Source organism: Ceratotherium simum, chromosome 1 (assembly GCF_057802395.1).
Source record: "Ceratotherium simum simum isolate JZ-2026a chromosome 1, ASM5780239v1, whole genome shotgun sequence".
NCBI classification, from domain to species: Eukaryota; Metazoa; Chordata; class Mammalia; order Perissodactyla; family Rhinocerotidae; genus Ceratotherium; species Ceratotherium simum.
This window is the reverse complement of record NC_141900.1, coordinates 92904177-92918082: the sequence shown is the minus strand read 5'-3', so window position 1 is coordinate 92918082 and position 13906 is coordinate 92904177. Positions and strand designations below refer to the sequence as shown.

Genomic DNA, 13906 nt, shown 5'->3' with positions numbered 1-13906 from the left:
TTTCTTTAGATGTTAATGAAGAGAACAGTGTCTGGTTTTAGCATCAGCAGCTCTTTCTCACTCTGTCAGCTGCAGAGGACTACAGGGAGAGCAGGAGGAAATGGTAAGCGGCTACGGGCGTGCCTGACTCACGTATTGGATAATCAGCGCTGGCATTGTTCTGGGTTGGCTGCATTTATAGTGATTCTTGTCACAAATTTGAGGAGCGAGGTCCTTTCTCTTCCTTGTCCTCGCCTCAGAGTGTCAAACGATTGCCATTTTAGCACCGGTTAAACTGCTTCAGTGTCTCCTCACTTGCGTGGAAGCGTGGACCCCGGAGTCCCTGGACCTGCCATGGGTGCAGCTCTGAATGACAGTGCTCAATAAAGGAGAAGTGAGACAAGGCCTCTGTTGCCTAAATATTTTTGTAGTTAGCAGTAATGATGAGAACAGACTACTAGTGAGGCTAGGCTGCTCATGTTTGTGGAATTCCTTTCAAAATGAATGGCTTGAAAGATTTGCTGAAGATGACAGTAGCTCTTTAAGAAGACCGCTGGGCACTGTAAACCTTCTTGCTCCTGACCTGTAGAGAAGGCCCAGTTAGCAATTGAATAGGCTTGGAGTACTTGCTTCTCAGGACGTATACTTTGAGTCAACAGGTGGCTTCAAATGTAAAGTGGGAGTGACGTGATCCTTTTACATCTTCTTCCTTCACTGATGTTCCAACATCTTGACTTAGTGTACCCTGCTGTATTAAACAGAGACTAGAACACTTAATAATATCTAAACTTTAGGCATTGTGTGTAGTGTGCCAGCTACTGTTTTAAGCACATAACTTGTATTAATTTGTGAAACCTCACAACAATCCTGTGAGATAAATATTATTATCAATATTACTTTACATATGTGAAAATCAAGAGACGGAGAGATGAGATGAACTTGCCCAAGATCTAGTAAGTGGCAGGTCAAGCTGGAATTTTGAGCCAAAGAGGTTCAGCTCCAGAACCCTCACTCTCCATCATCGCACTAGACTGCTTTGTACTTCTTTGGGTGTGTGTGTGGGGCGGATTATCATTCATGTTTCCTTAGAACCACAGGGCTGAGGAACAGAAATAAGTGACTTAAATCTTTGTTGAATCCTTAATATAAGGTAGATGCCAGAGAGATACGAAAAGTAATAAAAGATTCTTACATTCAAGGGATTTAGAATAATTTATTTAAGGAGACAAGGCATACAAATGAAAAGCAAATACATGGTACAAGGGTAGAACCCTGTAAGTGTAATGGGAGTTCAGAGAAGGAATAGATTTCTTCTGTCAAAGGTGATCTTTGCAGAGCACCTTGACACAAACTGGGCTTTAAAGAATGTGCAAGATTTAGGGATGTGGCTAGAAAGGGGAAGGCTGTTCTGGATAGGGAGAGTGGAGAGAACAAGCTTTTAGAGCTGAGAGAGCCTGAGAAATATTTGGGTGATGGTACAGTTACCAGTTTAGCTAACGTGAAAAAATGGAACCTTGGGAACAAATTGAGGGAGGGTAGTTCTGAGTGAAAGACTGTGAACTTCAATGTTTAAATACTGGGGAGTAAGTAATAAATATGATGAATTGGAAACCTGGAAATCTAAATGATATAAGACCTTTTGATTTTTCCTAGTAACAGTTTCCACATGCTAATTATGTTCCAGGCAGAGACCTGTTAGGAGGCCTATTTGTCGAATAGGACAAATAAGAAAGACAAATAGGACAGACACTGCAAGGGAAAATTCACCTGCCTTGATGACCAGATGTGAAAGAGAGGAGGCAAAGACGATGATTTAGCTCTTGGATGACAGGGAGGATTGTGAAGGTCCCATAACATCTCAGTCATCTTCTTCTTGTCCAGTGATTTTCATGGTTGGAAAGTCCTAACCTCTTCTTCCCTTTCTTCTTCTTATGTAAGAAGTAAACATATAAATAAATTTTCAGTCATAATAATATCCAACAATATAGAAAGCAAATCAACAGGATTGTATTTCTAAAGACTAAAATATTCAATACCTAAAACCGTGTTTGACATTTCCAAGCACATTTATTCATTCATTCAACCAAGCATTTAAGCATCTGCTTGGCGCCAGGCTCTATGCCAGGCACCAAGGAAGGACACAGTGGTGGACAAGGCGTAGGCCACAACTTCAAGGGGTTTACCAGAATCTAATTGTGGAGAGTGGCAAATCAGAAGGTGATGTTAATATGGTTTAAATGTCATGATCAGTAAGGTGATCATATACCCCACTTGTGTGGAATAGTCTCAATTTGGATGACAAATTATATTACCCTCCCAGTTATAGGACACAGAATTAGTACACAAAGTGAGGGAGCACATAGGCAGGACATTTAATGCAATATTAGGAGTGGCGTCATAGGGGGCTTTGTGGAGGAAATGCGTCTCGGCTGATACCTGCAGGCTGAATAGGGTAAGGGATTGCAGGCAGAGTTGGGAGAAAAGAAGTGGTGCAGAAGGTGGAAAGGTGGATATTCCAAGTCGTGTTTGCAGTTTAATAAATTAATTCATGAACAAGTCAAACATTGTGAATGCACAGACTCACAGAACATTTCAATTCCTGATGAAGCGTCTATAATCATTTGACATTTATGAATAACATTTCTTCCAGGTCTTGGAAGGGAAACTTTATGAAAAATAGAATTTTATCCTATTTCTAAAATAAGGGTATTACTGGATGATATCTATGATTTCTTGTAGCTTTAACATTATGCTACATAAGACCCCGTCCCCAACTACCTGTCGCTGGAGAGTGAGAAACAATCCTTAAAGCCCACCCGATTGTCTCTTTCTCCCAAGGTAGCCACTTAATTATTTCTCACTTGTTCTGTTCCAATTGATTTTATTTCTTCAATTTGATTGAAAGCTGCAAGAAGGGAGAAGCCATGGCATTGTTTTGTAGCTCCCATTTTGCACATGTTGGATGGTGATTGAGAGATTAGTGATGGGGAGGTAGAGGAATCCTTTCTTTTTTGGTGAGGAGGGGGGTCGGGTGGTCTTATTATCCCTATCACCAAGTGACTCTTTTTTATTCAGTTTTCCAAGGCATTTTAATTCTGTGACTATAGACTTTTTGTTAATGGTTAGTTTTTTAACTTATTTTTGATGGGCATCTTGCTTTCCTCTTATTTAGGACCTTCTGAGTTATTGGATATGGCAGACAGCGAAACGTGAGTATTGCCTTTCGTTACAGTCTAGATTATTTTCTTCAGAACGTATCTAGGAGAAGAATGTTGTCTTTGGGGCATACAATGGATTATTTTAATGTCAGTGATAAAAAGTCCACTTTCAATTGTATTTGTAACTGTGTGGAGCTAATCTTCTAAACCAAAAATTACACAATGGAAATTGATGACAAATGTCATAATGATTGCATGCACAGTCATTGCTAGTCATCATTTAGAGCTTCCTACAAGCAAGACACTTCTGCACTGGTGCATGAGAAGTCTAAATAAATATATTTACCTTTTTATTTACTCTTTCTCACCTGGGGTTTGTGAAAAAATTAAGCCCTAATGCCCTAAGGCATCCTTTGTGTGTAATGAAGCCTCTCTGCTGAGTCTTGAATGGAACAAGTTATATACAACCACTGGAGAACTGAGACCATGGTAACTCCAACCATTTTCATGTTCTGTGGTTCAGATGAGGAACCCTGATTGAGAAAGTCATCAACTCTGGGATGGTCCCCAGACTGATAATGTTTGCTTTCAACTTTCTTATTCCTAGCAAAATAGCTACTACTCCCCAAATAGGAACAAAGAAAAGCTACACATCTAACCCTGAAAGCCATATGGAGCTACTAGAGCACTTCAAAGAAATTTGCAAAGGGATAAAGATGGGCAGGGTGGAGTGGACCCGGGTGGGGAGTGGCTAAGCAGGTATGGAGGAGCAAAAGTAGGAATGAATAGAATGGAGGATGAGTGGGAAGGAAGGGGTCTAGCTGTGAGTTACTAGATGTGGAAAATCTGTCCATTGTGGTGTAGAGCTTGTCTGCATAGTGCCCATGCTATTGGCAAGGTTGTCACTTACTCCAGTTTGCCTTCTCTAAGGACGTCTTTTGATTTTCCATGAAACACTTTGGCATTAAGCATCTTTTCAACTTTTGACTCAGAATGGGAATATCCTCCTCCCTATCCTGCCTTTTAGAGCAGGGGGAAATAGCCACTTTTTTTTGCCTGCTTCCCATACTGAGTGGCTGGCTTCAGGCCTGCCGCCTATAGGGGAGAGCTCTGGTTCCTGAGCTCTCCCAGAGTCTCCCTGTGCTTCCCAGATATCCTCTGTGGCTGTCCCTCCCCTTCCACCTGCCACTCAACGTGGAATCAGTAGGTAGGGTAGAGTGGGTATTGGACTGGTTCTTTGAAGTTGAGTTCCCAGGAGATATTCCTCCGAGGGTCAGATGGTGGTCTAGCAAGCACCGTGTGATATGTCTGAAGGGCCCATGGTTCTCCATCGCTGCTCCCTGTGTGCTTCATCTCTTGCCCCTCATGCTCTGCCCAAATATATCCACAGAGAGAATTGCTTCACAGTGTTCAGACACATCTACACACATCAGTCTATTTAGTAGTGTCATTGAGTATTACCTAAATCAAACAGTAGTAGTTTAAAACAAAAACACTCAACCTAGTTAACCAACACTGTTTGAAAAAGAGGCTGGAGTTAGATATTATGGTTAGTTGATGACTAACTCAAGGCATTTTTAGCCAGCCCCTCACCTACCTCCCCAGAATGTGTCCTGCAGCCTTGGTCTCAGCACAGATAGGGAAAGAGGCCAAGGAGCACAGGACATCAGCAGCAGGGGTAGGATGTCACCCTCAGCCCCTTCCCTGCAGCCCTCACCCCTACCCTTGCCCCCATCCCCTTTATGGGTGGTTTCCCATTTCATCTTTGATTTAGGGGTGAGACTGCACTGCACAAGGCTGCCTGCCAGCGGAACCGGGCCGTGTGCCAGCTTCTGGTAGACGCAGGAGCATCTCTGAGAAAGACGGATTCCAAGGTAACTTGATGAGCGAGTGCAAACATCCTCCCACTGGGCAGGATCGCCGGCACCATTGTCTTCGCCTGTGCCCATAGCAAAGGCATCCTTTCTGTGCTTATGGAAGTGCCTGGGGCTTTGGAAAAAGGAGGAAAAAATAAAGTGCTTCATTTAGAGAAACTGCAGTTTAAATGTATAAGCACAAAGGGAGGGTGTGTGCTTGCCTATGGGGCTTTATAAACCTCTGGACGTGCTGGGCTTGGGACTTTGGGGTTCTCCTCCTGTCGAATGCCAGCAGCCAAGTTGTGGGGAGGTGAGGTTCAAAGCCCTAGGAGAAGGGGTTAGGAGCATGTTCGAAAGATATTGGCTTGGCTACAGAGAAACTTCTTGGGATTTCTCCTTCAGCTACTTAATCCAGTATGGCTTAAAATCTGATTTGTGTGGTCCCATATATGGATACCAAAGTGATTACCAGTCACTGCCAGGATGGGAGATCAGGCTGCACCATGAGTTGTTCCAATTTACAGAGGGCACCCAAGGGAAGAGTTGAAAGCTGCAGTAAAGGAGGAGTTGTAGCTTAGTAACATTGACCTCGGACTGCAGCCTGAGATAGAGAGAGAGAGAGAAGTTAGATCAACCCCATAGAGGAACCTGATAAGCTCCGAGAGTTTTAAAGCACCCTGGGTAGGCTCCAAGAAAGGACAAACCACTTAACTATAGAGGATTCCAGAGAAGAATTCTAATATATAGGTGAGGACTTCAGGAGGCAGGTATCGAGTAACCTAAGTTTTGGGCCAGTGAATGTAGGCGAGAAACAGACAAATGACTTAGAAGCCTAATAATGACTTGAGCCTCATTAGACTTATTTCAGTGATGAGCATCTACTTATGTGCAGTTTTCGCCCTGGGGTTTCCTCAGACTGCAGTGCCCAGTGTGAAATAACTTTCTCTCTTGTGTGGACTGCTCCTTTCTGAGCCAGTTCTGGGCCAGTTGCGTTGCGTGAGTCTCCACTTCCTTTGCAACCCACCAGATCCTTGCTCTCTGACTGAGGTCCTGGCTGCCTCAATTCCTCCTTGGGCTATCAAACACCTTAACCTGTGTGCTGGTTTCCAGCTGGTCTGTTACCTGTCTGGTTAGCTAATTGGGTATACGATTACAAATGGCAGATAATTGCTCAGTGTAATATTCTTCCCAGATGATATTTACACACAAAAATGCTTTGATGTGTAACCTGATTGAGAAACACAACCATGTAGGCAGGACCAGTGGAGGCCATGATCTCCTCAGTGGAGGAAGAGTTGGCCTTGCTGGAGCCACTGGGATAACAGCTCGCCAATTGCCTATTTATCATACAAAAACTGGTCTTACACTCAACTCAGATGATACAGTAAAAAGAACGGGAGGAGCAACCTGAAATAGAGGGACAAACAAAAGACTGGGCAGGAGACCTGGCCCCTGAATAGACTGCTCTTTTTTATCTTTCTAAGTTTCTGCATCAGATAAATGGGCTCAATGTTCCTTGAGATTTCTTCCTATTTTGTGTTATGTATGTGTATGCTTTTTTAAAAAAATGCAAATAACTTTATTATTTTATGATTATAAATATAGTACATTCTCACATAGAAAACTCTAGCAATGCAAAAAATACAAAAGTAAAAATTGCTAGAAATCCCACAACCTCAACCTATATGCTATTAAAATTTTAATGATCTCTCTTCACATGTGAATATGTCTGTTTTTCTCTCTCATTTTCTTTTAAGTAGATAAAGTCATACTGTATGCATTAGTGTATCACTTTTCACCCAATGTTATGTTCTAGAGATCTTACCATTTGAAGTAATATAGTTAGCTTCATCCTTTTAAGGGATCCTTTAATTTTTCCATTCTGTAATTTGATGCTAGGTGAAAACTAATATGACAATTGTGACTAGATCTTCTCCTGGAATTTTTTGGAGAGAAGCAATATCTTGAGAATTTCTCTTTGTAGAACAGTTCCTTAAAAAACAACTAAGGCCCACTGCAGCCCATCTCTCTGAATTCCAACCTCATTAATATTGAAGTAAAGATAAGATAGTTTATTAATACTGTAAACAAGTTGAATAAAATTGTAATAGGAACTTTTAAGCTAATGGTTGAACATTAAATCCCAACCAAGTAAGTAAAATTTTAGACAGAGTCCAGAGCCCTTGTTACTTCCCTTTAATCTTTTACCCCACATACCCTTGTAGGCTACTAGGAGCAGGCTTAATTGGGGTTGACACTCTCCTTTGCAATAGCTGAGATGGAGCCTGAGAAGTCTTTGATAATTTTTGTAAATCTCTTGTGCATTTATACATGGAGCTATTTCTTTGGTGCAGTGATCATGCCTCTACCCTTTCCTTAGAATGTATTATCACTTTTTAGATATATAAAACTGTATCAATGAACAGAAATTAGAAGTTTCAAGGAGTGTTAAGTAATATCTATAAGCATTCAAGAGAATGGAGACCCTCCCTCCTTTTATTGCTGACTTCTATTCATTGGCCTCATTTCAAAAATATTGTGTGTACAAATGTACCTATAGCACTGTAGTATGCTGCAAGAAATTTCATGATCGTTTAAAATGATGTAGAACAACATTTAATGACAAAAAAGTTTGGTATATTATTAAGTGAAAAAGCGTGTTATATAAAAATATATAAACAAAGTATCGTTTTATTTTTATAAAAATAATTAATGTATATAGCTGTAGAAAAGGATGAAATAGTTAATCTATGGAAGGTTAACAGAGGTCATCTTAGTGTAGTGGAATTACTGGTGATTTTTATTTTCTTCTTTATGCTTTTCTATTTTCCCAAGATTTCTTTAATCGACATCCATCACTTTTATAGTCAGAAATTAACTCACTTTTTGAAGAGATGAGATAGTTCTAAATTGGGGAGAACTTAACTGAAGTCTTTGAAACCAACAAAGAAACCCTTTTAGATCGTTTATGAGCATCCCTTCCTCTCAGAAGGGATGCTTGTTGCTTCCCAGACTTTAGTATAATAGAAAGAGTTCAAACTAGAAATCAGATTGCCTGCTTCCCTATTTATCTATTCAGTGATTTCTCTCCCCCTTCTTACAAAAAGGATCTGGGTTCCAAAACTCACTGTGCCACACAGTTTCCTTCTGTGCGCTCAGTTACTCTGTGAACCTCCGTTTCCTTAGATGTAAGCCACACCTGTCAGAAGTGATCATCTCTTTCTCTTCAACTTACCTATGGCACATGTTCGATGTGATGCTTATATAAGATGATAGATTTCAAAGTGTCTTGTGAACTCTGAAACAGTAGACGTGGAAAGATCCTTATTAGTGAGAAATCTTTGAGTAGCTCTGTTTCTGTGATTTTTTTTTTAATCTCATCCCAGGTGTTTGTGTCTCTTTCCTTTTCACTGTTACCTCTAGGGTAAGACACCTCAAGACAGAGCACAGCAGGCTGGAGACCCAGATTTGGCTGCTTACCTAGAAAGCCGCCTGAACTATAAGATCATTGGCCATGAGGACCTGGAAACTGCTGTTTGACTCTAGTAGACAGGCAACGAGAACCTGCGTGAGCATATCACCTGTGCCCTTCCCGGCGATCGGGCAGCTCCCCTGGAAGAAGCTGATGGAATCCATGAATCTGTCTCCTGCAAGAATCTATCTGAGACCATGCCACCAGTTTTTAAGGGCTACCAAGATGTACAACAGAACATGATAGCCCACTGAGGATGAGGCAGGGATACCTGGAGATTTGTGGAATACGAGTTCCACAAAATTTGATCCTTATTGCTTCCAGCAAGTAGCATGAACTTCTGTGTTCACCTGTATAATTTATTTTAAAGATTCAAAGGATATTTGTATAAATGGCACTGCTCCCTCTGCCCCTATGCATTCATCTTTCCACTGTACTGCACAATTCTACTGTAATTACCCATCAATTTAAAAAATATGATATGATCTGTTCTCTTTACATTCAGTCTTTGAAGACCACAAGACTGTCTGAAGGTCTTTTAAAACCCTCTGATTGTCCTGCAGAAATATAATTGTCAAACCGCTTCAATTTCCAAGACTAAATATACCAAGATTGCTTAGTGACTTTTTGCACGTCTCCCATCCCTCCCCAATCCCTTTTCATTATATAGGAGCTGGGAAGTGCCACATGGATAATGTCAACTTGTGTGCTGTATCTCTGAGGTATGGTGAGGTGGCATGGGAGTTGTCTGTCTGCAGAGGTACCTCAGAGAGGTCACCCAGGGGTCAGCCCCTGTCACGGGCTGTTGCCAATAGCCATCAAGGACTGGGTCGGCTTGGGCTGTTTGTTCAGCTCCATACTGCCTATGTGTAGCCATCTTTGCCTTTTGCTGCAATAGAGATGAGCAATGGATTAAACAAAGGCCCATAGCTAGTTTGCAGGACCACTCAACTTTAAGTGCTGTTTAAATTGCAGAGCAGAAAACCATGTGTGGGAACTGTGGTTACAGGAAATGGAGCACTATGACAGCATTTACTTCTAGACTTTTTTGAGTGATAATAGAAAGCAGGCTAATCAACTTGAAATAAAACAGCAAAAGCAAAAGTAGCAACATATGTCAAAATAACTCACTTAAGCAAGAAAACAGTCACTGGAATGTTGCACAGAGGCTAATAAGTATAGACTCTTGGGTACAGCGGTGAGAGGGGACCCATTTTAGGTTTTCCTTCTAAGTTTTTGGTTTTCATTAACCCAAGTAAGCTTGTCCCAAGGACAAAGCCTCATTTAATGAATTTCACTGCCAGATTTCCGGGATGCTGGATCTTTCTGATGGATGCCTCACCTATTACTTGTGAGGTCCTAAGGTCATACCTGATAGCACTCTGGTCCCATTTTTCATGTGTGGGGTAGTCTAATATATTCTTTTCTCTATTTTCCCCTACCAGAAAGTTCTTAGTACAAACCACTGTAGGAGCCTAGCCAGAAATGTCTCTTCTAATCCTGCCACAGATCAGTTGGTATTTACAGGTACCTCTGTGAGGGCCTCTGTGATAACTAAAATTTCTGGCTAAATTTCTAACTTTCTAAAAGTTAGAAAAAGTCTTCTAACTTTCCGTGAAAATATTTCCTTGGCTTGCGTATAAGTCAGAAACGAAAGTAGGTGATGAAGAGTTTTGCTTCGGACTAAAACTGATGTCTTCTGAGCTTTTTCTCATTTTGCTCTTAGACACAAAGTGTTTCCCTAGTGTTTCTGCATGTGAACATAAATGATCGTTTCTCTACATTTAATTTAAAGGTCCAGTGGTGTTGCATTGCTTTTCTGAATCACATTTGCTCGCATGTCATTTAGAAAGTACAGGTAATGATGTACTGTATTAAGTAGGAATAGCCTCTCAGTGGATGGGGACTGAGTCTCTCAGTCGTTTCAAAATCAAATTGTTGACATTATTTCCAGCTGTGGGAGAATGGCTTGGTTGTGAGTAATCTATTTCCATATATCAGTCTTAGGAATGGAACTATCTTTTGGGTTTTATGGTGAGGGAAGGAGGGCCTACAGTAGATTGTTTCCAGAAGCTGGAAAAAATATGCTCCAGGAGAATTTAATCACTGGGCTTCTGCTGGGAGTTTTTCAGTTGGTGGAACTGTCAAGGAGATGCTGTGATGACAGAAATATAATCCTTAAAACAGACTAGAATCTGGCTTTGAATGGTGCCTTCCATTCCCTAGATTGAGCCAGACATTTGGCCACGCAGTCAGTTACCCAGCTGCCATTGCTGGGATGAAGGACTCTGTTTTCACCAACTACCGTCTCATATTTCTCTGTGATGCTCAAAGCAGGCCAGAGCAAATTTAGGGTACAGGTGGCTAAGGGCCAATTCAAATAGCTCCAGTTGAAGTCACAAGTAAATTCCTGGTGTGAAAATAGATGAGGTACTGACTACTGTAGGGGTCCTAGTACACTTGGGAATTTTTCCCAAACCACCCCCCAATACCCCAAAAACATTAAAGAACATTAAAATCCTACATTATTGATGGGGAACGATATATGACCAAGGCAAATATCTCTTTGAAAAAGCAAACACCCCCAGGACCTGGGCTTTCCAAAAAAAGAACATCAAAAATGAGCAGAACAGTTATGTGTTTAATGGCTTCAACATTAAATCTACCTCCTGCAGCATTTTTATTTCTAATTGATCGCTGCATGTGACAGTCCTGGGCTTCAGAAAGAGCTAAGGCCATATGCTCCCGGAATTTCAACTCAGCTTACAATATAGCATCCCCTTTAAGGGGCCATCACAAAGCGTAGAAGCAAATGGTCTAGCTCTGGTCTGAAAACCCATATAACTTTGAAAGACATTAAACTATATACTTATAGAAATATCATTTTCTGCAAAACCTACTGAGACAGTACTGCAAAGAGTGACTAAGCAAGCTGACCTTCCTCTGTGTTTGGCTCAGAAGAGCCCTTTGTGTGGTGGCACTATCTGCTCTGGGATTCCATTTTTAGATTAGGCTGATAGAGGGATGAGAAATGGGGAGTTATGAAAAGACAACATCACATAACCTTAAAGGTGGTCATTTTTGAAGGCTTATATTCCAGTATTACACATTTAATGAAACAGAACCCAACTAAGCTATGCTTTATCACATTCAAGGACTTGATAAAAAACAGAAGCCAAGGAGGAAATAAACACTACAGCTGGGAATTTGACTTTGAGAGTTCTGGTTACCTCTATAGAGGTTATAACCTAAAACCAATGCAATTTCTGAAACAGAGAATTTTGCTGGCAAATACATAGCCATGAAGTTAGTGTTGACTGATAGAAAGCCTCACATACCCAGTGGCTCCCTATCCTTTCATGATAGGTGGCCTTGGTGCTTAGGCAGATCTGTTTGCATTGAGAGATACTCAACAGGTAGTTAATTTTCATTTGAACCTAGAAACAGCTTCTTTGCCTAAAGGATTTTGAAATTTATTTATTAGACTCCTAATAATATTCATGTCTTAGAAAATGTGGGGCAGCAGTTTCATTTTTTTACATGTCAACTTTATTTAAAATATTTAGATTTTTTAGTTATAAAAGTAGAACATGCTTTTTATAAAAAGTTCTAATACCATAGATGAGTATCACATACAGAGTCAGGGTGCTCCTCTGTGCTGTTGTAGTGTTCTCAGATCTGTTCCCCAGAGATAAAAGTGTTAACACTGATAAACATTGTTGCTTGTATGTTATGTCAGAAATACTCTGTGCATACACAAGCCCCCCAACACATATAGAAATGTATTTATTTGTATACATATATGTGTATATACAGTATACACACATATATTGCATAGGTTTAAAAAAGAGAAAACAGAAGCATGCCAACCACCTATATATGTGTAGTTAACACCAACAGACAAAGATAAGGTAACAGAAAATTTTCATTTGTTCTTTGTTGTTTCTACTATTACTAAGCTTAGTTCTATTACTACAGCACTCCAATTGCACATGGTATTTGTTATTGCCTGAGTCATAAAATCCATGCCCAAGAGGCCTCAATAATTGTTTATGTTACCTTTCATGAAGCATGAAACCTACCTGAGCCCAGAGACTTGTCTACTCTATTTTTGGCTCTCAAGTGGAGAGTTCCTTCCTCTGTGATGCTGACATCTCTTTACAAGGCTGAGTTTACAGAGCTGACACTCAGTGCGTTGCCTAATGATATTTAATTAGGGCAAGCTACTGCCAGGAAGGTGCAGTAACTTGAATATGGGCTGGGGTCTGAGTAGCTTGGCTTCCTTCCAGTAGGAGTGGCTAATGAAATCACTGAGAACAGCATGATATTTTATTCAATTATGCTATTTAAAAGTAAAATAGATCATTGTTAAAATGACTCATCATAACCATCAAATAAAACTACTAATTGCTCTACTTAAATGGATTATTTTCATCTTAGGGAAAAAAAGTAGAACATCTATTAGAGAGTTTTCTGATTAATCTTTAACATTTATTTAGTATAACATAGCTTCTGCCCAGGTCTTAACAGAGCCGTCTCTGAATCTCGGCTTTCTCATTCTCTGAGTTCCATGTTCAGCTGGTTATAAGTCTTACAGGTTTTTCTCTGCCAAGCCTCTCAGATTGACTTTGCCTTCATCTCTTTTCTGTGTCCTAGTCATCACTCATCTCTAGTCCTTCCAGTTTTCTGACCATGGCAATAGTCCTGTTCCTGAACTTTCTGCCACTACCTTCAATAACTTTGTCATACAGATACCCAAGTCTTCCCCAGATATTATGCTCAAAATGGATCAAAATGAAATTACCCTCTGGGACAAGTATCCATTTTGCCCAAAGGACAAATAGATGTTCACTGACCTGGATCATCTCATAGAGTTATAACAAGCCTTATTCTGAGAAGTAATCTAACAGATAGGTTTAGCAAATTTCTGTCTTAGTCACATCATGAAAATACACAATCATGGCAGCTTCTTCCACATCCAATGATGTAAAAAATGTGGCCCCTTCTGGCCCTGTGGCGTAGCAGTTAAGTGCCTGCACTCCACTTCGGCGGCCCAGGGTTCGCAGGTTCGGATCCCAGGCGCGCACCGATGCACCCCTTGTCAAGCCATGCTGTGGCGGCGTCCCATAAAAAGTAGAGGAAGATGGACACGGATGTTAGCCCAGGGCCAATCTTCCTCAGCCAAAAAGAGGAGGATTGGCATCGGATGTTAGCTCAGGGCTCATCTTCCTCACACACACACACAAAATGTGGCCCCTTGAAGTCACGTGGATGACTGGATTATATACGTGTTATACTCCTAGTGGTCATCTGTGGATTTTAGGCTGTCTCCCCACAGGTTAATGAGAAACTTTAAAACAGGAACTAAACAAGGAGCAGTGCCCTTGGACAACCTGCTCTCCCAGAACACTGAGAGTCACTGAATGTCCCTGAACTGGTCT

The 13906-nt window shown here is 40.9% G+C and overlaps 1 protein-coding gene across 9 annotated transcripts in view; it reads left to right on the top strand.

Moving 5' to 3' along the window:
• The window catches only part of DGKI (diacylglycerol kinase iota), a 311737-nt gene extending 299730 nt beyond the window's left edge, over positions 1-12007 (top strand). For 8 of the 9 annotated variants that reach the window (XM_087431348.1, XM_087431314.1, XM_087431324.1 and 5 more), the window contains 3 exons: positions 3152-3188; positions 4912-5011; positions 8417-12007. In XM_087431348.1, the coding sequence (XP_087287474.1) occupies positions 3152-3188; positions 4912-5011; positions 8417-8533 (254 nt within the window). In that variant the 3' untranslated portion in view covers positions 8534-12007. The remainder of the gene's footprint in view (positions 1-3151; positions 3189-4911; positions 5012-8416) is intronic. The other variant, XM_087431341.1, reaches the window with a different exon arrangement.
• The last annotated feature ends 1899 nt before the right edge of the window (positions 12008-13906 follow it).